Here is a 22,029-nt window from a genome sequence, read left to right on the forward strand (position 1 = left end):
CGACGATCAAAAGTCAATAGCCAATCCATAAGTTTACTTTCGTATTTTGTATTGACGGAGAGTTTCTTCTTGGTGCCGTTACTTCGAGTTACCGCTACGCCTTCCGTTCATCCCTTACGTTCCAGACTGAATTATATATACCTTTTGATAACTTACAAATTTAAACAGTGGCGGGTTTACATATAACCCAATATACAGGTTGTCAAAATCAAAGGATATACGCTGCTCGCTATTGATTATCGGTTGTCCTTTTGCCGTATATTCCTTACTTGTTTAAAGATGTGACGGATGCACACACATACATATAAGCCATTACAAGATCCGCATTAGCATTCGCGAAGTCTAGTTCGCTATATTCGCGAAATGTATAGAGGACATCCCGAAAGGAGATATAAAAACAGCAGGGACGGGTTTATAGAGCTTGTTTTTTTGTGTTATAAAAACATGCTCAAATCAATTGTCAACTACACATTTTTTGTTGGTTTCGTATTAATTAGACATCCAATTTGGTTGCTAATAGGCCGCCAAGCTGGAGGATGCGGGACATCCTTCCCTGATTTATTGAGCTATAGAGTTTTGTCTATCCTGTATGATTTATTTTTACCAACCAGAGATTTTTCACTAAACTGTTTGCTTCAGGACACCAGAGGTAACAATTTATCAGAGATAACTCTTTTCCTTCATAAAAATGATACCTTTTATTTAAGCTTCGTTAATAGAACTTTTATCAACTAAATATAGACCCAACATAAATATAAATAAATCTAAAAACTTTTATGAGAATACCAAATGTACAGTTCTAACGTTTTTACCCAACCTTTCAAGGTTTCAAGCTTTCTGGAATCTGCGGAGAGCAAGGATCGATTTACTTTCCCTGATAGGACCATCCGAGATCAATGTTCGAAGTGATTTCGGAGCGCGAGCATTGAAAATGCCAAGTGATACCTTGTCGAAACGTCTGCAGGATTCCAGTAGGAGTTCAACAAACGAACGGATGATATCCCGGAATATATACCCAAAAATATATATATTTATATATTTAATAAATGAGTGACTTTAAAAGTGTTACCAAACGTGTTGCAAACTATACTATACTAAATTGCAAAAATTATTCGATAAATGCTTTATGCGAAAATGACATTTTTCTTCATTTAATTTTGTTGTCCATCGCCGATTCCAGTATTTTTTATCTTCGTCAATTGTATTTTATTTAAAAACGAATTTAATTTTTTTGTAAATTTTAATTAATAGGTTTTCTTTAAACTCATCTTACAAAGGCGTTTCTCAAATTTTTGACGCGCCTGTTTAATAAATTATCAATTAATTTTCAAAATTTACAAGTGACCAACGAGTAATAGTATAATATTTTGTTTTTTAATATATGTTCTCTTGTAGTACTTTAATATTAATTTTATCCAGCCAAAAATTTCTTATTTCAACTTTATTTTGTAAATTAACAATTAGTATTTCGAAAAATTGTTTAAAAATCATTCGTCATTTTTATTATTATCAATAGACTCTACTTTTTTGGGCTAATTGCGCGAGTTTTATGGCAATGCAATGAATAATGTTTGTACTGATAAGGTAAATATCAAATAGAGTATGTAGCCACTCCGGTTTGCAAAGAATTCGCATTGAAGCTAAAAATCCTTATTATCCGAATGGAAAGTCCGATCCTGTCGAAGCGAATTCGGGTATTCCCCGGGGATCTGTTGGATGATCTGTCAGCTCACGTCACGTCTCATACATACGCAGTTCACAACCGTGTCAACTCCTATTTTACACACTTGCTTCCTCAGTGTCTTTTGCGTTCGGCAATGAGATGCCGTTAGTTATGTTTAGAAAACTGGATTAGCTACTGGATCAGATTTCCGCACGCCGAATTTCCGTTCTCGGACTATGAAAATTACGAACATTATTTATAGATACCGCCATGTCGTGTGTGCCTATTAAACGTTAACAATATTTTCGAATTTTCTACTTTGATCACGAACCGCGTTGGCGACCAGAAAGGCTTTGTGTCGCAGGAATAAATTTGACCGGGTCATCGACTACCTTCGTGTCACTTCTCCCTGTAGGTAACATTGTGTACATCAAATAGAACCACTGATTGATGGCTTTAATGGATTATGCGCATGGATTATGAAACGAAATTTCCTGCGTTTGTCAAAATGAAGTTTGCTTACTACCAATTTGGAGTCGCAGTGTATTCACTAATGCCCATACGCATGTAAATTGAAACCCGAATTTAGTGGAAAATTCGCGACGATTGTTTATATTTTCCATCACTTCGTATCAAGAGTTCACATTTAGTTTGTTTTTATATCTCTGTATCCATAGTTTAAACAAAAATCCATTTCACAGTTTCGTATTTAGGAAATGGACAATAAAACGGAGTTATTTTTTTTTCACTCTACAATTAAATATCTTTACATTTTTAAACCATTTCTTCGAAATATTCGTCTTAATCTGCTTTTGACATAAGTAACCTTATTAAGATATTTTAGATGCAAATAAAATAGTTACAAAACAAAGCAATTTTTTTTCACTTGAGCTTGAGCACATAGCAACTACAGCTTTTACTCTCCTTTTTTAAAACTTAGCACTTCATATCTACTGTAATGATTCCGTATTAATTACAATAAAAATTGTGTTTGGCATCTTGTACATCGATAGTGAAAATTTTCTGTTTAATATCATAACTGTGAATTACCAAGGAGCAATATTCTGTTCTTCTATAAAAATTCATGTGTATCGATACTGAAATTTTTCTGTTTAATGTCATAATTTTGAATTATCAAGAAGCATTATTGCGTTTTTCTATATAAACGCAAAACGGCAGTGAGGCTTTTATCTTATTTGAGATAAAAAGGAGATTTTTTCCTAGCCGGTTAACGGAAACATTTTTATAAAACTTGTTTTGTTTTTTTTTATATCTCACTATTCAGAAAAATCCTAACATTTTAAAGCATCGTGTTGAGAAAATGGAAAATCAACGGGTATTTATCCAGAACCTTAGAGAATTGACAAAGTTCGTCCTATTCTCAAAAAAGGCCATCCTTTCGCAGAAAAAAATTACCGACCTAATTCGATCTTACGCAATTTATCGAAAAAAATTCGAAATAAACTCTCTACCCAACAACATGGTTTTTATGGGAGAATCTCATGTATTACCAACTTATGTTCCATGTCTTCTTATGTCTGTGACTCCCTGTACAATGAGGGAAAGTTGATGTTATATACACTTACTTCTGGTGTGCCTCAAGGTTATAACTTTGGACCACTTCTGTTCAATATATTTATAGATACTTTCATATATTTGACCATCTGCAACAAGCAAGTACTATCCTAACTAGACTTGCCACTGAAAGGATCTGGGGATTTTATTTGACCAGACGTTCTCTTCTGTACCTCAAATTACTAAAAATTTTTCCAGTTCAATGCAAATTTCAGAATTCGTAATAAAAATTGCAGCTATTTTGTAGCTCAGCTACTATTAAATGGTTATTTAACTGTTACGTTAGGTCCAAGCTGGAATATGGCTCGGTGGTATGTCACCAGTATATAACTGCCACGCTCAGTCCATTAAGAGTTTACAGAGAAGATTACCGAAGTATCCAATGTTTAGAGAGGAGGGTTCCTATCCTGAGAGGAGAGTCGATCATAATCTTCTACTGAAAAGCTTACGCAGAGACTTGCAATCTGAATCATTTCTTTACAAGTTAGTTCATTGTTATTTAACTGTTACATTAGGTCCAAGCTTGAATATGGCACGGTGGTATGTAACCAATATATTACTGTACAGAGAAGATTACTGAAGTATCCAATGTTTGGAGAGGAGAGTTCCTATCCTGAGAGGGGAGTTGATCATAATCTTCTACTGAAAAAGTTCGCGGTACTACCTCTGAGCTTACGCAGAGACTTGCAATCTGAATCATTTCGATACAAATTAGTTCCTTATGGAATCGTTTGTTCATTTCTTTTGGAACAATTACGGTTTCATGTGCCGCGGCTGGAAGGGTCAACTTTCTTACCGCAGTTACGAAGATCCAATATCCATTTTCAAAACCCTATCATCGCACTGAGATTTATATTATGATGGCCCACAGGCGATACTTCAATTGTTATCCTTCAAGTGTTATCCTTTTCTTTTTTCTTCTTTCTTTTTTTTAATTATAATATCAGTAGATTTAAGATTAGTTTTTACGTCCTCTATGAATATTTCATATGTTTTAAATGTTATATGTATATTGAAAATAAAGTGCTAATAATAATAATTGTTAATTATCAACGAGCATTATTGCGTGTTTCTATTTAAACGCAAAAAGGCTTTTACCTTATTTGGATTAAAGAGGAGATGATTTTATTCGCTTTGCCGGTTATCGAATTGCAAATGGAGGATTTTTTGCACCCTCGCGGATTTTTTAATAGCGGATTAAGCGAAACATATTTTAATCATTTCGCCCACAAAAGTTAAGAAATATTGCGGCATGAGGATTAATTAAAAACTGAATTTTAAATGCGAACGTAAATCTTGTCAGGATTTATCGCTTCTCTCGTCATAACGGGAAATCTAGAATTATCATAGTTTCTTTAGTTAATTACGATTTTTTTAGACCACTAATCCAATCATCCCCGGGGTCCATTGATTGTTGCGATTCATTTGGCGGATACCGAATCCATTAGCGTAATGTGTTATTGTAGCAGGAAAATATCCTGTAAATTAGTTGGAGGGTGCCCTATATCACTCGCAAACCAACGTACGTTACGTTTACGTAAAAGTGCACACAGTATCCGTCAATTATCTAAATGAACACAACAAAATTTGCATAGGACAGCAAAAATTGCTGAGTTACACGAAACAAACAACGCTTTAAATTTAACAAAGCGTAGAGATGGGATCTCGTATTTTTAATTCGTTTAAAGTAGATTTAAAATGTTTTCAACCGACATATTCTTTATTGCAAATGTCGCCATGTTTAACTCGTAATATTTTACGATAATATTTTATGTGTATTGCAAACTAACATTTGAAAATATTGTTTTATAGTATTTTCTTTTCTTCCTTAAGTTAAAAGTCAGTCTTTGAGCAAGAACATACAATTTGTAGTGTTATAATCATACTACAAAGCACAATTGAGAAACTGATCATGATTTTCGAATAAGATTAGCTGGTGTTATAATCAAATTTTTAAACTTTACAATTCAATTTGAGAAATTCTATTACTTGCAATTACAAAAAAGTTTATTGAGACTCTTCTCCATAGTCAAGTACGTAAAGGGAAAATATTCAGCCGAACAAATACGATACTATCAAAAAACGTAATTATTTGAATATGGTTCGGAATAGGTAGAGGTAAAGTCTGTTCATAGATATAAGAAAGTGACTAACTGATACGAATTAAGGAAAGACCCGGGCAAGCTGTAAGAATGAAATATGGCCGAACGGGTCCGTACTTTACTTAGAATTTAATTATTTGAGGTTTTGTTAGGAAAGATACTAAACAATATTTATTTATTTATGTATATATTTATGTTTAAGTCTAAAATAAAGTTACAAATTATTTTTATTACTACTTAAATTACTTAAAATTATTCGCATAATATAGCAGTATCACTATCGCTATCATCGCCTGTTCTAATTATTATTTGTTCTATATTATTTGCAATATGAATATACGATTGTTCTGCTTTTTCTATATGTTTAACACATGCCCAACTTTGCGGAGGGATGTTAAAAACTTCGGTTTTTATAAGTTTGAGGACATTGGAGTTAACACGGGGAAAAACATTATTACGGCGAATGGCAGATTTCAGTTGGCGCCAAACATGTTCAATGGGATTAAATATACAGTGGTAAAGTGGAAGCCTTAAAACTGCATGCCCTAGATTTTTTGCACAATTATCACAGACGTATTCCTTTTGTAGGTTCAAGCTTTGTAGAACCTCAATTAATTGCTTTTTGGTATAATCTTAGTGAAAATAAATGTCGTTATTATACATGTAGTTTTGGATTGTTATTTTGTGTCACATGAGGAAGGGGTTTTAGTCAACTGCCTACTGTGATAACTTGCATTGTCCATTACAATGACGCTATTAGGAGGAATGTTTGGAACTAGTTTGTTTTTAAACCAACTTTCAAATAAATCAGCGGTGGTGTCTTCGTGGTAATCTAGAGAAGAATCTTTAATATTTTTCGCAGACAGAGAAAGTCCATTTGGAATCCAACCATCTTTAGAGCCAGCATGCAAAATAGTTATTCTTTTACCTCTGTTAGATGGCGCCTTTGTTTTACACTTATCAGTTGAGTCAACCCAACCCTTTTCCGAGGTATCATAAGTGTCGAACCAGGCTTCATCCAAGTAAATAATTGGCCTTTGTTGTTCTCTATAAATCCTAATTTTTTCTAGATATTCCAGTCGCCATTTCCGAATTCCAAAAGATTCCATTAAAACTTGCCTTTTGTCAATTTTTTTAAATCTAAAACCCATGTGTTGAATACACTTCCATAAGGTAGTTCACATTTAACATCTTAGTTTCAATAGAATAGTGTTTTCTACATTTTTCTACATTTCTACTAGACTCGCACATATTTTGCATAATTCGCACACGATTCAACACACGCTGTATTACACACGAAATAAGAATGATTGCTAATAAACTTAAACTAAGTAGTATACCAAACTAAAGAATATTAAACACAGGTAGGTATAAAATTATTTTCTATTACGGAGCACAATTTTACCTGAATTTAAATTCCGAAACTTTAGGTAATAATCTTGTTGCATTGTATTGGATAATCCCATTCAAAAGCAATTGGTCAGTTTCTCAGATCTATGAACAGACCATAACCCTAATGCAGTTTATTAGAGAAATGAGACCTGGACTTGATAACACTTAAGATTACAGGATGTCCCATTTCAAAAAAATCGAGTTTGGCGACTTTGAAAATGTGAATGTTTGTGGTCTATAAAACAAAACGTTAACATAAGCTTCTCTTTTAACAATAAAATTTTCAGAAATTACAAAAATATTCATGTTCAAATTTGATTCAGCCGGATGTGCAATTGCATTATACATAAAATATATTTAGAATTTCACACAGAATCTCAAAACGTAATAATATAAGGTGTGTTCCATTTGAAATAAGTAAGTTGACAGCAACTTCTCGCTGAACCGCAAATAACAGGACATTGAAAATATTATAAAAAGGAAGTACACACACTAACCTTAACTCCAAAAATTGAAAGGCGTTTTTAAATTACATCTCAATTAACCTTTAATGGACTTTAATGAAAAACCTTGTATTGCATAGTAGACCGACCTCCTTTGATGTTTCCGAAGGTTTATAGTTTCTTAACACTCCAAGCACTTAAATATAATGAAAACCGGGATACTACCCGAAACTACATAGATATTTCATTAAGACAATTCGAAAAATAATTTAATTTCAATCTAATAATAGGAAGAATGCGGGCCACACGCGTAGACATTCAACAGAATTCCCGGGTTATTTTGACGTATCCAAAACCATTCCGGATTAAAGCACATAAAAAATATGTCTCTCAAAACGTGATATAAAATATATAGTGTGAGTTTCCTGTCCAAAGAGATAAACAAAAAGGACAATCTCGCTTTTAATATATCGACTAAAAGATGGCTGAAAATTAAAACTGCTGGTCGTATTTTAAAGCCCATTTTCAATTAAGTACGCGCCTATTTATAAAAACTGGATATTCGATATCCAAAGCATCGGTGGCCATTTTTTTACGATAAATTATGTCGTGTAGGTGTTGCACGCCTAAATATACCGGAGAAAAAAACATCTCGTATTAATTTAAGACTCCCCAAAAAGCCACTTTTGCGCGAACCACGTATCAAGAAAAAATCAAACGGGGGAAAAGGAGTAGGCAAAATGAAAGACAGATTTAATAAAATTAAAATTCATGGGGTACACTCGGCCGTCAAGTTACACAACGGAATAAAGACAGTGCGGTACGGGAATATATATTTCGTGAGATGGGGTAATAAATGCAACGAGAACGGTAGAGATTGTCATGTCCCCTTCTTTAGAGTTTTTGTAGAAAGTGAGACAATTTTTTTCCGTGGTTAGAATTAAAAATATTTTGCGAATTAATAATAACGATAAATTTGTTAGTATTAATAAATATTCTGGATTTCCCCCGCGTTGGTTGTTCACCAAATAATAATTTTGTTGATATGTCGTCAATGATGTTTTGAATGTAAGGAAGGACAACAGTGGCAAGTGTGCCGAACATAATCACCAAACCGGACAGAAAATGTTATTCGGTTAAAATAAAATTCTTGCAAAAATCAATTCTACCAACGAAAAATCCGAGAGTCTATAGAAATCTATAAACAACCTAACAATCTTAACCGTGACTCAGGTCTCCGCCCCCCTCAAACAATATATAAGCAGGTACAGAGTAAAATACGAGCCAGTTTCAGTAAAGCTCTAAAGAAGCCAACAGTATTACAGTCGCTTGTGGAAGTTTCTTTGAAAAAAGATAAATTTATTGTTTTAATGCTAATACAATGAGTAATCATCCGATAATATAACATACATAAAAATTTATATATACAAGTAAAGGCTAACAATAAACCTTACATCTGGAAAGTCCCAATTTATTTATTTTTTAACAAAATACCACTAAATGTCATAATATTTATTTAATTTTGAGAAGAGAAAGGAATAAATAGGATATAAAATTATGTTTAAATATTAAGACATCAGTTTGCGACCCACTTCAGACTTTTCCGATAGTTCGGTTAGTTTCAGTAGATAGAAGATCACACGGCACTAGTAAATGTCTTCGCGAAGGTTTAAAAAAATGTATGTGGTAGAAAAAATATAGTATGCAAACAAGTTCCAACTTCCTTGGCATAAGATACAATTCTTACATAAAAACATAATTGTTAAATAATTAACTTCTTAAAATAAACACAGACAAAAAAGTATTAAATTGGGTTGGGTTTATTTTCTAAAAATTATTTTTAATCAAACAAAGCCTTGTAGGTAAAGTGTTCGACATGTGTAGCGGAATAAAGTTAACTACGGCTATGCCCAGCAAATCGAGATGGGGTAAGGCCAATAAATGTTTGTGGCGTTTATAGTGGTATGTTGTGTATCCGGGGGATGAAAAAAATGAACTTCTCCGTTTACCTCATTTCGACTCGACGTTCTTATTATACAACAATATGTAATCTTCAAACGGAACAATATCGTAAGAAAAGTTTTCGCAAACTGCTACCGATACCGATAGTTTCATCGGAAGTTTCGAATATTACGAGAATTAACTTATATGGAAGTTTCTCTTTTAATACAACTTGAAAATTGGAAATGCATTCGTATCGAACATGGCTGATTTATGCATTATAAATGAGGAACACTTCCAAATGGAATTTTACTTTTCAACTTAACTTAAACTTAACTTAAAATGTTAAATAACGACTTTAACGCAAGTCCATCGACATTAATTCAAAAGATTGTTAAAACGAGGAGATCAAATTTCGAAAAAATGGCCAAAGGTATTGTTATTAATAACTATAATAATAACAAATGTTAGGGGTTGTTAATATATACCGCGGGTTCTGGTGAAACGTGAAAAGGATCCTCGTTAAAATTCAAAAGAGTCGGGGGGAAAAACATCTAATTTATTTAACCGTTCAGAAGGCATTTCTGAAATAAAGTACTTCCATAGAGATCGGTGACAGACGTCGTAACTCTTCCATTTAAAAATACGAAAGAATGAAATTAGAAAAGTTTTCAAATTAAACATTTTCAGTAATTTTTTAATTCTAAAAAATTAAATACCATCAAACCAAGCTCGAGGTAGATACCATTAACTTACGTTTCTCCTGCCTCGAAAGGACATCGGCATAAATCAAAAAACGCAAAACTTCCAAATCGGTTTAATTTTATTTGAAACGCGAAAGAATAAATTTTATGGCCCTTGATTTTTGGAACGATCGTTCCTTGGTGCGGCGACCAAAACATTTTACAATTTCTAACATTGGCGAGACGAAAAGACAGAAATTAAAATATATTCTCCAACATTTCAGTCAGTGTTGGACGCTCGGGCAAATGGCAAAACTTTTGGAGAAAGGATAATAACTCAGTTAGCAAGGAAAGCGAAGTCTGGACCAAAGCCACACACGGTAAAATCCGGATTCACTCAACATGGTTGCCTCCCTTGATTTATTTACTATATGGTAGCTCAGGTTCACAAAAAAATATCATGCAAATGCAAATATAGTGTAAATATGTTTAAAAGATAATTATGAAAACAGCACAGCACCATCATAGTCCAACCTAGAGTCCTTGATTTTTTTTTTCAGAAATAGCAAAACACTTTATTTTTTACAAAACTTCTCCTTGGTCGGCTTTTGTTGACTCGAACTAGCTAACGTTTGGAGGAATCCAGAAGTTTTGTAAAAAGTATGACAGGAGCCTGTGGAAGTTTCTTTGAAAAATTAACCCTTTATGGAAAGGACATTAAGTGCAACAGCCGAAAGTTAGTAGATCACCGACTGAAACTGGTAAGATTACTCTGTACACTGACCTTTTTGTTACGTTGTAGAGACCATAATGTTATCCCTAATTTTCTTAAAATATACCATGATGTCAAAACCTCATCAGGTTATAAAATTCTTCGAAAATTTAGTTTCGCTCTTGTTGACAGAGCCGTAAAACTAACGGAACGGAACATGAAATTTTATTTTTATTTAATTTTATTGACAAGTAATTTCGAGGCGACATTACAGAAAAATTAGTGATATACTCGTAAAAATCTTTTTCAATAAGCACGGTAAAACGGGTTATTCAACACGGCCACTGATACCAGCCGACACTTGGTCGACAGCTACCAATGAATACATTACTGATTGTTCGGTTTACCTGGTAATAATATGTATGGAGGTCGAAATTACTTTTTGGGGGAGCGTCCGTCAAAAGCCCAGAAGATATACTTTAAGGCAGGGGATACGTATTCCAAATGCATAAATAGCACAAGTAAGGCGAAATCAAATTATACCCTGCCCGACAGCACTATAAAATTTTATATATAAGGTTGTTCGGAAAGTCATTTCGTTTTTTTCCGTCAGAGGACTTAATTACGTTTTTTCGAAACCAACTTCACACTTAAGCCGCATAACCATTATATGTCTTGAGAGCTGATATTGCAAGGCTTGTGTGTGAAAAAGTTCTATTAATTCTACGCAATAAGCAGCATTTTCGTCATATTTTACTTTTTTACTTCAGAAAGGGTAAAAATGCTGTCCAAGCGAGAAAAAAATTGACGGATGTGTATGGAGAAGGCGTGTTAACAGTACGCCAGTGCCAGAACTGCTTTGCAAAATTTCGATCCGGCAATTTTGATGTCGAAGATGCACCACGGTCTGGAAGGCCGGTCGAAGCTGACAAAGATGCGATAAAGGCATTAGTTGATGCAAATCGGCGAATAACCACACGAGAGATCGGTGAGAGATTAAATTTGTCGAATTCGACTGTTTATGGCCATTTGAAAGGCATGGGCTTAACCTCGAAGCTCGATGTGTGGGTGCGCCATGCCCTTACGGAGCGAAATTTGTGTCGTCGCGTTGACGTGTGTGATTCGCTCCTCAAACGTCAAGAAAATGATCCATTTTTGAAGCGGATTATTACTGGGGACGACAAATGGGTTGTATACAACAATGTTAAACGCAAGAGGTCATGGAGCAGAAAAGATGAACCGGCTCAAAGCGTGTCAAAAGCCAACATTCACCAAAAAAAGGTGATGCTCTCCGTTTGGTGGGATGTCAAAGGAATCGTTTTTTTGAGCTTTTGCCGGACAATACAACGATTAATTCAGAAGTCTATTGTCATCAACTGGACAAATTGAATGATTCACTTAAAGAGAAGAGGCCCGAATTAATCAACAGGAAGGGTGTAGTGTTCCACCAGGATAATGCGAGACCTCACACAAGTTTGGTCACTCGCCAAAAAGTTTTACAGCTTGAATGGGACGTACTGCAACATCCACCATATTCTCCAGATCTGGCGCCTTCCGACTACTATTTGTTCCGGTCCCTGCAAAATTTTTTGGATGGCAAAACCTTTACCTCAAATGAAGATGTCAAAAACCACCTGAACCAGTTTTTTGCCAGCAAGGACCAAAACTTTTATGAGTGGGGAATTATGTTACTGCCAGAAAGATGGCAAAAGGTGTTGGACCAGAATGGCCAATATATAATTTAATAAAATATTTATTCATTATACGAAAACTGTCTTTCATGTTCCCCAAAAAAAACGAAATGACTTTCCGAACAACCCAATAATATATCGAATTTCTCAGTTTTATTAAAATAATTTCCCAGCTTATATTGAGATCATATTTGTTGAATTCCGTTTTTAATACGAAGCATTAAAAAGGGAATCTTCAACGTAGGGTGTTTATGATATCTGCGATCGTTGCAGAAATAGGAAAGAGTAGCTATAAATCTGATCGACAACAATAAAATCTTAAATGCGTTGGACTCGACGACATTTCGGTAGTTTACGAATCAGAAATAATATATACATATATGTTTTCGCTTGTTTACAACAAAAGGGGTTGAAGAAAAATACTATGTCGTACTAATAAATGAAGATACAAACAAACAAAGCTCTACTCTTTTTAGTAAATTTACTAGTAACTTTTTTATTTTTTCCTTCCTAAAAAATTTGTTGCAACGGAGTAAATAACTTTTGCGTATCAAGTTGTCAAATAAACGTATAAAAATCTACCCGGAGGGCGAAATCTGAGCAAAATAAACAAGATCGACGATATAAACAAAACGTAAAGAATTACATAAACGTGTGTCATGGAAGACAGAAAGAAGCGGCCGTTTTTGTTCGGAAAAGTTAAAGATGTGGGTTGGGCACAGCTGGTGTTCTAATAAGTTGAAACTTTGACTTTTCTAAATCAGCTACACATGTATAGGAATTCCATGGCGGATTTCATATCGGAAAACCCCAAGCTAGGTTATATATCTTCTCATATTTGGCCGGCTTTTAGATTTGATACGTTCCATTCCGGAGATTTAACGGATTTTATTGAATCCGATTTTATTTTTATACCAAAAAAGGCTTTAAAGTTGTTGATACGATCTATCTCTTTAAAATTCAGCAAATTCACGAGGCTCCCGCTTGATTATCGCGGAACAATGGGCGACGTTCTGCGGTGCGAATCTGACATCAACTAAAATTAGATTAGCCTATAGGAAAAACAAAGCCCCGAAAGGTAGTAAAAAAATCGACGACCAGCTTCTGACGTTCCACCTCCACTCCGCTAATTTATATTAATGGGGGTATCTAATATCTGATGACAAGGGGTAAAATTTACCCGTTCGCTCACGGTATTTATTCAGCCATCAGCCCCCAGGCAACCGGACGCTTGTTATAATGAGCTACCTGATTAGTGACTTAACCAAAATCGCCGGTACTTCCGCAAAGATACGGGGTGATAACCCGGCTATGGCGTTTACATTTTCGCACAACCTGTCTAGATAATATCACACATATTTAAACAAAATCGAAAAATAAATTCCAAATTTGTCAGCATTATCGTTTTTAATGACAGGGTTAAAATATAAGCCATTTTTATTAGAAGAACAACACCATATTATTGAGCAATAATTTAAATATTTTCAGAGCCCAAATGGGTTAATTTTTTATTATAGTCAATATTTGTTTTCTCGATCTAAACAATCGTAATATAAAATAATATATAAAACCTGGTAAAATACAAATTAATACAAAATTCAGTAAAATTGTTACAAAGTGGTGTACTTCAGATTTTGTTAAAACGTTTAAGGTTATGATTAAGGGAAACGAGCAACAGGGAATGTGAATTCTTGTAAGAAATAGATATTAACGAACAGGTTAAATATATTGGGGTCCTTTGATGTACTCAAATTTTATCAAAGACAATTTCTACATTAATCCACAGATTTTACCAACGTTTACCAACAAAAATTGCATATTTTACAGTTTTGCAATTGATGGATGTAGACCCTTAAATAATAAGTTATAAAAATATTATTAAAGTATAATGTTAAATAAAAGCAAATGCTAACGGAAGCTTTATTTAAAGAAGCACAAAAAGACGTTGTATTTACAATTTTGCAGTACAAAGCGTTACTAAATATGTATATTAAATCTGTAGAAAGAATATCTGCTAGAAAAAATAAATAAAAGTAAGTCATATAAAAAAATAATATAAATCAAATAACTGGTTGTATAAAAGAGCCTTAACTGATTTTTCCGCAAAAATTATGGTATTAGTTTTTCTTATTATTAATATTATTTAAAAAATTACGTAGTAAATTAAATATTGTTAAATTATTTAGGCAAAATACGATCGTATGTATATGGATTGCAAACCTAATGGTTTTGAATACATAAAATAAATGAATATTAAATTTTTTCGAGTTTTTCGAAAATCGTTTCTCGTCATAAAGTTTTTGTCAAAACTATATCACCTACTTAAATCGTCCAATGCTGAACTAAATAAAAGATATCTCATTCGATTCTAGAATCGCCTGAGCTTGCAAAAATCTTTACCCAGTGCGTGCGAAAATCGAGTTTTCGAGAAAATCTCCGCGATGACTGCATCCAGAAACAAAGACAGTAAAAGCACGTACTTTTCTTTTCCGTTTCTTCTCTGTTCGCACAGAAATTGACAGAATATTATTGCGCCAATAAAATACTAAAATGTAAAGACGCCGTCGGTAAAAATGCGAACGATTATTATTTACAAAATGCAAAATAAACGCCGAAAATTGCGTTGAAAGTATACCAAAGCGATTTTCACTTAAATTCCGTTACCAGGAAAAACGGGACATGGTCCTGAATATTTTAAAAATAATTAAAACGGTTATTACACTATATACCTGAGGAGTTTAAACAGATACTGTCGTTTGCTGGTCCAAAAATAAACTCTGAAATGAGATCCTAAATGTTTTCTTTTCACATCGTTCGCTACTTTAGCTTAACGCCCATCGTTTTCTAAGTTTTGTATTATACGACTCTACCAGATAAAACGTCAACCGAAAAGAAAGGTCTCTGGGTCAAAACAGAACGACGTTGCTCCAAATAACATTTTATTTATTTCGTTACTTTTTCCCGTTCCTTGTTAATCACGATACAATAGGAGTCTTCTCCCTTACGGATTGTCAATAATTTGTTATAGCAGTTAACTGTTGGGAGTAGGTATCTTGCCAATTGAATTAGATTTATGGTGATGAAATCCTCGACACAATTAAACTTCATGGCTTTTTTTTTCACGTCATTAGTTTCTTGCGTCCTATGGCTGACACCCCGACTTTTCGCTTGTTTCTTCGAAAACCGAAAATAAAGGAATCCTTTTTTGTCGATCGCCCAGGGCTATTTATTGCCTTTCTAAATCCTTTCCGATTTTTTGTCAGGAGGCCCGGTCATTCTCAATTAAAAGTTTATAAAGTAGGGACAAAACTACGAACAAATTCCTTTTAAAAACTGCGTCCTAAACAGAATAAAATAAAAACTTGTTATGCTTTATAATTACAACCCAGTATATCGCTATTAAAAGAAAATAAAAATTATATTCATTATCATAGAAACTGCCACGAAAATGTTGCTCAATTCCTTACGATATTATCTTCCGAATATTAAATTTGAATTGCCTATTTATTTTACCTATCAATGTTTGAAAGTTACGATTACAAGACAAACAAAAACAGTTGGCGATACTTCATAATATATATTGTCTAAAATTTATTGTTTATGATTATTTTATTTTTGGTTCTGGTGATAAGCACACGAGAAATAAAAAAGAGCTTCTCAAATTTAAAATTTCAAAATTCGTTTGCATTAAAATTTTAAAACCCCTTTTTTCCGAGAGCAAAATATCGAGATATTTCGCATTAACTAAATCGACATATTACAAATTATCTCATTTCCAACGCCACTAGCGCGCCAGGGATGAACCAACTTCTAAATTGAGATATACCGAAAGATTGCCTAAAACTTTTATGAACCGCCCGGAGCCATTGGAAGTTCGCGTCTTTTTAGTTCATCGTTATACCAATTCAAATCATCCCTCGTAGCCTCGCTCTCCTTCATTCTCAAAAATTATCAAGCTTTAAATAGATTAGAGTCCGTAACGATTATTGGTTCAAGAAAAACCTTCACAATAATTGCCTAACTTAATTTCTTTGAACGTTGGTCCGAAAACGGCCGTTAATAAATCAAAATAATTAAAAAGGTCCGACAAACCTAAATGAATTTTAATTAAAAAGCGAGTTGCTTAATATAAAATGATGAATACGCGGACACTGAAAGCGAAGAGCGAAACCCTATGGGTGCGGTCTTATTTACCAAAATGCTAAATGAAAACAACCTCCCAAGTTAGTTATATATTTATCCAAAAATTCTGTTTTCCGAGAGTTTGAAGAATTTTTTGAAAAAACGTTACCTGCTTTTTAGTAACTTAATGGAAAGTTTTTATTTAAGCACAAAAGAAAGTTTTATTTACAATTTTGCCGTACAAAGCGTTCCTAAATATGTATTTCAATCGCATCTATTTTTTCGTTAAAGTTTTGTTATTTTAGACTGAAAACTGGACTCGGCTCAGTTCATTTATTGTCTAGGCACATTTCCCCGAGAAAACGTTAAAATTGAATCTTATCAGTAAAAGGCCTCTTTTATTCATCCATGTAGCGTCATCTAGCGACACATCGGCACAACGGTTTTCAGCATTAGCAGCAGCTGTTGCTAACGCTAACTGAGTTTTAAGGAATACTAGGATCTCGGTAAAAAACAGTTTAAGCTCGCCCAATTAAAGGATCAGTGTCTGTCAAAAACCCGCTATAACAGAGGTCGTTGACTTTGACATCTCCCATCAAGGTCAGTATTTTAAGATCATTAAACACTGTAGCTTGTAAACAAAGGCCCAGAACAATTGAAAAAAAAAAAAACATCAACATATATAATATAGAATTTTATTGTTATCATTTCAATTAATGAATACTCATAAAATGTACAATAAAACGAATAACAGATGGATAGAAACAAATTAATGAGCAATAGTGAAACTTCCGTCGTAAAAAGGACAAAGCAAGTCCAACACTTAATGATTAAAGTCCTACGTCTCTCTAGTTTATGGCAAATTTACAAATCCGGAATAGCGTAAGTATTCAGGTGATCTGCAGCACAGGTAAACTGATGCATCCACTGACGACGAACCGACCTGCGTCAGACTTTAACTGCACTTTCAACAAGAGTTTTTTTTCACAATCCTTGTTCCTTTGTACATAACACAAATTTACAAAACCAATCTCACAATCATATTATTGCCGGATTACTTGATCAGTAATATCAAAAATAAAATAAAATACTCTCGATTCACACTGTTAGCAGCACCATGTTTCTTTGCTATTTAGGATTAAAGTAGGGAGGTTGCTGCATATGCGGTGGTCCGGGACCGGGACCCATAGCCTGAGCAACACCTCCCATTTGACTACGCGTGTTTGTAGCATACAACTGCTGCTGGAAGTTGTGATATTGCTGCGCATAATTGGGATCAGATGTGGTGGGTCCCACAAATGAATTATTCTTAAAGCTATTGTTCTGTCCCATGGATGGAGGCAATGGTTGGCTGGCATCCGGAGCCCCCATGCCCATTGGACTACCTTTAGGGCCAGTGACAAACATCTGAGCAGCAGAAGGTGTGGGACCCATATTTGGGTTGAACATGCTGGGATCTGGTCCACCTGGGCCCCCAGGCGGGCCATTGAAACCCATTTGAGGCATCCTCATCATAGGCCTCATTCCAGCTGGTGCTCCTCTCATCATTGGCATCATTCCACCTGGCATTGGCATTCCTCCACCCATCATTGGACCAGCCCCATTACCTATATGGCCACCCATAGGTCCCATCGGTCCCATAGGCCCTTCTTGGGTGAGTCCTGGGCCACCATCCATATGACCCATGTGGGGTCCCATGGGACTTCCTTGCATGGGACCGTTATTAGGGCCGCAATTGGAGAAATACTGCATGTTCTGAGCAGGCATTTTGTTTTCCATCATATTCATTGGAGTAGCAAGACGGGTTAGAAAATCTAGACTAGGTGGTCCTCGAGGTCCTGGAGCTGCTCCCACCTGCGATTTTGCAGGTAGATACTGTATTGTATTAGGAGCATTTGGCTTAACTTGAACATTAGCCCCGTTGTATGGATTTGGTCCTGGAGGACGCCCCATCATCCTAGGCATAGGCATATGATTAGGGAAGGCACCTGACAATTTTGGCGATAGAGAGCGCATATGTCCCATTGGAGAGTTTGGATGGAAGCCATGTGGTGGGCCTTGCATAGGCAAGCCCATCATATTATTAGCACCTTGATCCATGTCGCCCATTCCATGACAACCTCCAATATCCATCATATGCATTGATGGGGATCCGAAATTCATCATGGGTGGCCCCTGATTTCCTTGGCCATTTAAAGAGCTTGCGACACTGTTTGTCAATTGTTGACTCATCTGTGCCAATGAAGATATTGGATCAAAATGAGAAACTTTGGGGTTTCCTGGCATACTACTGGTACAATTAGGGTTCAAAGGGACATTATCCCCTCTTGCACACCCATAGTTAGGGAGATCCAATGGATTGGGCTTTCCCTGAGGAGACACATTGACTCCAAAGCCTCCAGCCATTTTAGCACCTGGAGAGGCATTTGGACCTGGAAACCGAGGAACGTCCATCATATGTGGACTAGGTGTTGGAAACAGGTCAGTTTTAAGTGGATCAGAATTTGGTCCAGGCACTGTTTGTGGACTCATACCTGGTGCAACAGTTGTAGGCCCTGAAAGTCTTTGAGGTTTATCCCCTGTAAAAATGTACATATATGCATCAAACAATTTGGTGTCTATTGACCTAATTCTTACCACCACAGGTAGTAGCTGTAGGGGTTTGAGGGCTAGGAATTTGGAAGCGACAACCCTCTGAAGATACTCCAGGTGTTGGAGGGAAACGTGGTCCCACATCCATAGAAGTGGGAGTATTTGGGCCAGAAACCCTTGTGTGTGGAAGATCTGCATTACCAGGAAAACCGCTTTCTAAACTGGTTGGCAATACTCTTTAAAAAAAAACACACACACAATTAAAAGACACTTCCAACAAAACCAATTGGTCTTACGGTGGTGATATGATATTGCCTTCTTTAAGACTTGTATTAGGTTGCTTTTGGATGATCAGCTCCTGACCTTCAAAAGTATTTAGGTACTGAATTTGTTGAGGTGATGGAACTGGCATAAGGTTAGGCTCTTTACCAGCCCCCATTGCAGAAAGACTTGTGGAGCAGGACGACGTAGTTGATGTGTTCATTTGTTGTTTCTGTTGCGCCATTGACTGGAGTGTTCTGCCAAACATACCATCCACTACAAAAAATAAATTTATGTACCACAAATTTAAATTAAATGTCTATTGATTTTTACACATGTTATTATTACTTACCTGTAGATTGATGGGTCGAAGTTGGTTCAGTACTACTACTCGTTACACTAGGTGATAGATGTGAGGAAAGTGGCGTGCTGGGATTACTATGATTAAGTCTTGGTGCTGAAGGAGAATCCTGAGATGTAGGACTTTGACCAGTACTCATATGTCGCGTGAGACCAAACGCTCTGTTAGGGTCTGCAGGGGAATTCAAGGCCGATGAAGCCCTAGGAGAAGGAAGGGAGAGGTTAGAGGTGGGATTATTGGGTGATGTAGGATTAGGGCTTTGCAGTGCAATAGGGACGCTTGCTGATCGAGGAGTCTGATGATATGGTGGAGGTGGACCTTGTAGCCTCGGACCCATGCCTTGTCCCCCTCTTGTATTGGTCGGTGCAGCACTGCTTGAAGGCGGTAAAGGTCCACTTGCACCACTTACTGGACCAATAGGAACTATTGAGCCACAACTGGTGTTGGTACCCCCTTGTTGGGATTGAGGCTTTATTTTTGTTCGATCCTCATAAAACTGGTGCTGCAATTTTTGCCATTCCATTTGAGCAGTCACTGGGGATTGTCCTGGTGCACCTGTACCAGACCCAGGAGGTGCACCACCAGGAGGAATACCAGGTATACCTTCTGAAGGTCCAGCACCAGTTTCATTGCTCTGGTTCTCAAGAAAAAGCAATTGCTGCAAATTTCTTAATGTTCCTAGTTTTTCCTCCCTGCGCTGCCTCTGCAGGGGAGTGAGGTTTTCATCAGGCACTTGAACACCCTGTAGTTTGGGCTGAATGTTTGAAAGGGAGGGGCTACAAGAATCCATATCTGGACCCATATCAGGTAATCCATTACTAACGGCACTGTCCAAGCCTTCTAAATGATGATTGTTTTTCTGATCCCATGGAGCATCTGGGTCACCAAGACCTACCATTTCTTCTAACCCTTCTGGCCCCAGGAAATTGTCTATGGTAGTAGGAGGTTTGGGACCCAGACTGGGACTTCTAGTGCAACCTTTGTTTTTCATCATGGGCAAACTATTTAGCCATTGCGCAGGGTTTGGCCTATTAAACTGGGTTATTTTAAGCGGGTTTTTTTCTAAGTACTTCTTGGTACCAGGTTGCGCACAGTGATAGGCTATTATTGAAGCATACCTGCCCTGCACTACTTCTTCTGCACCAGAGTTTGCCAACATTGTTGAGAAAACAAATATTTGACTCTGCTGTTGCATATATTGGACTTCCATTGAGTTAGGTTGTTTATTAATTACGTTACTTTGGAGTGGTTGAACTCCTTCTGGCTGAATGGGAGGAGGATGATTCCCAGCTCCTCCAGATGCAGCCTGTCCTCCAAGAGCAAGACCAAAAGCATCTCCAAGGCTATCTGCTTCTATACTATCCTCCTGCTTTAAAGGTAGTGAGTTTGAGTCTGTTCCTGAAGCATTAACAGCATCCTCACAATGAGTTTCAGCCTTATGGTCTGTAGCAGTCTGCATTGAACCTGTGTTTGTTGAACCCACAATACCACCATTCTTTGTAATAGGCCCTGCACAAGGTTCTTTTTTAACTGTAACATCATCCTCCTTTTTTATACGGACATCCACATTTGCAGACTCCTTGTCTGCGCTAACAGACTCTTCTTTTGAATTGTCTGAGCCCTTTTCGTGCTTTTCTTTAATCATTGCGATATGTCACATTTACCAGGTGCTCCTTCCATACATACTTAACTACACCATCACTTTTTTTCACTTAACATGTCTTTTGCACCCTTCTGCCCCAAACAAGATCAACACAAATTCCTTACAATAGTTTCGTCCATTACAGTATCACCAATTAACGTTTCATATCACATATGTCCTAATGTTTTTATTTGCATTCCAACATTTTTTATTTTCTTCTCTTAACCAAATTTGAAGAGACGCATACAGGCTCTTCTGGCAGAAATCCGCATTGCCCAAGTGTTTCAGCTAAACTATCTTATATTTTTTGCTCTAAAACTGGCAGATGATATTAATGTTTTGTGTAAATTTTGCTCCTACGGCCATAATAAAAACTTTTATTAAAAATCTCACATCACAAAATGCCAAACTGTCCACACGCGTTGCTACCAACTGTTCAAAACATTAAAACGTCAAATAGGTGCCGCCATATTCCAATCTCAAACTCTTAAGCGGTCCTTACATGTTCTGTTATTCAGTATTACTGACAGACGTTAGGAATACTGTCAGTATTACTGACCCGTGTGAGGGCAAATACTGATTAACGTGTGAAATGGTGTGCAAAATACTGACAAAAGATTGTCTGTAATACAGATTGGTGACGGTCGCTGCCAACTTGTAAAATGTTTGTAATTATTTTAACAATTTTTTTTTAATCTTAAAAACGCTCAGGAAAGCCGAAGAATAAAATAGCAAAGCTTTGATGGCAATTTAAAAATGTCCTTTCAAGAAATTATATCAAAAAGACAATAGGTATAAACCTGATATAAATATTTCATTCAAGCCAAAGGACATGTATCTTTTTCCACT

At 35.9% G+C, this 22,029-nt stretch overlaps 1 protein-coding gene across 1 annotated transcript; it reads right to left on the reverse strand.

The window, feature by feature from the left end:
- Nucleotides 1–17,058: 17,058 nt before the first annotated feature.
- Nucleotides 17,059–21,947, reverse strand: LOC132695639 (protein BCL9 homolog). The gene is made up of 4 exons (XM_060660009.1): nt 19,530–21,947; nt 19,213–19,453; nt 18,962–19,152; nt 17,059–18,903 (listed from the first exon to the last, which is right to left on the reverse strand). The coding sequence occupies exons 1-4, from the start codon at nt 21,181–21,183 to the stop codon at nt 17,453–17,455; spliced, it is 3,537 nt and encodes a 1,178-aa protein (XP_060515992.1). The 5' UTR covers nt 21,184–21,947; the 3' UTR covers nt 17,059–17,452.
- Nucleotides 21,948–22,029: the final 82 nt, after the last annotated feature.

This window comes from Cylas formicarius, unplaced genomic scaffold, assembly GCF_029955315.1.
Source record: "Cylas formicarius isolate icCylForm1 unplaced genomic scaffold, icCylForm1.1 PGA_scaffold_12__32_contigs__length_19106922, whole genome shotgun sequence".
In the NCBI taxonomy this organism is placed as follows: Eukaryota; Metazoa; Arthropoda; class Insecta; order Coleoptera; family Brentidae; genus Cylas; species Cylas formicarius.

What these genes read in the sequence shown, in the direction of transcription:
- LOC132695639 (XM_060660009.1), bottom strand. Translation starts at nt 21,183, where the DNA reads ATGATTAAAGAAAAGCACGAAAAGGGCTCAGACAATTCAAAAGAAGAG. An exon ending in TTCGACCCATCAATCTACAG is followed by an intron (nt 19,454 to 19,529) that starts GTAAGTAATAAT and finishes TATTTTTTGTAG; the next exon opens with TGGATGGTATGTTTGGCAGA. An exon ending in TACAGCTACTACCTGTGGTG is followed by an intron (nt 18,904 to 18,961) that starts GTAAGAATTAGG and finishes ACATTTTTACAG; the next exon opens with GGGATAAACCTCAAAGACTT.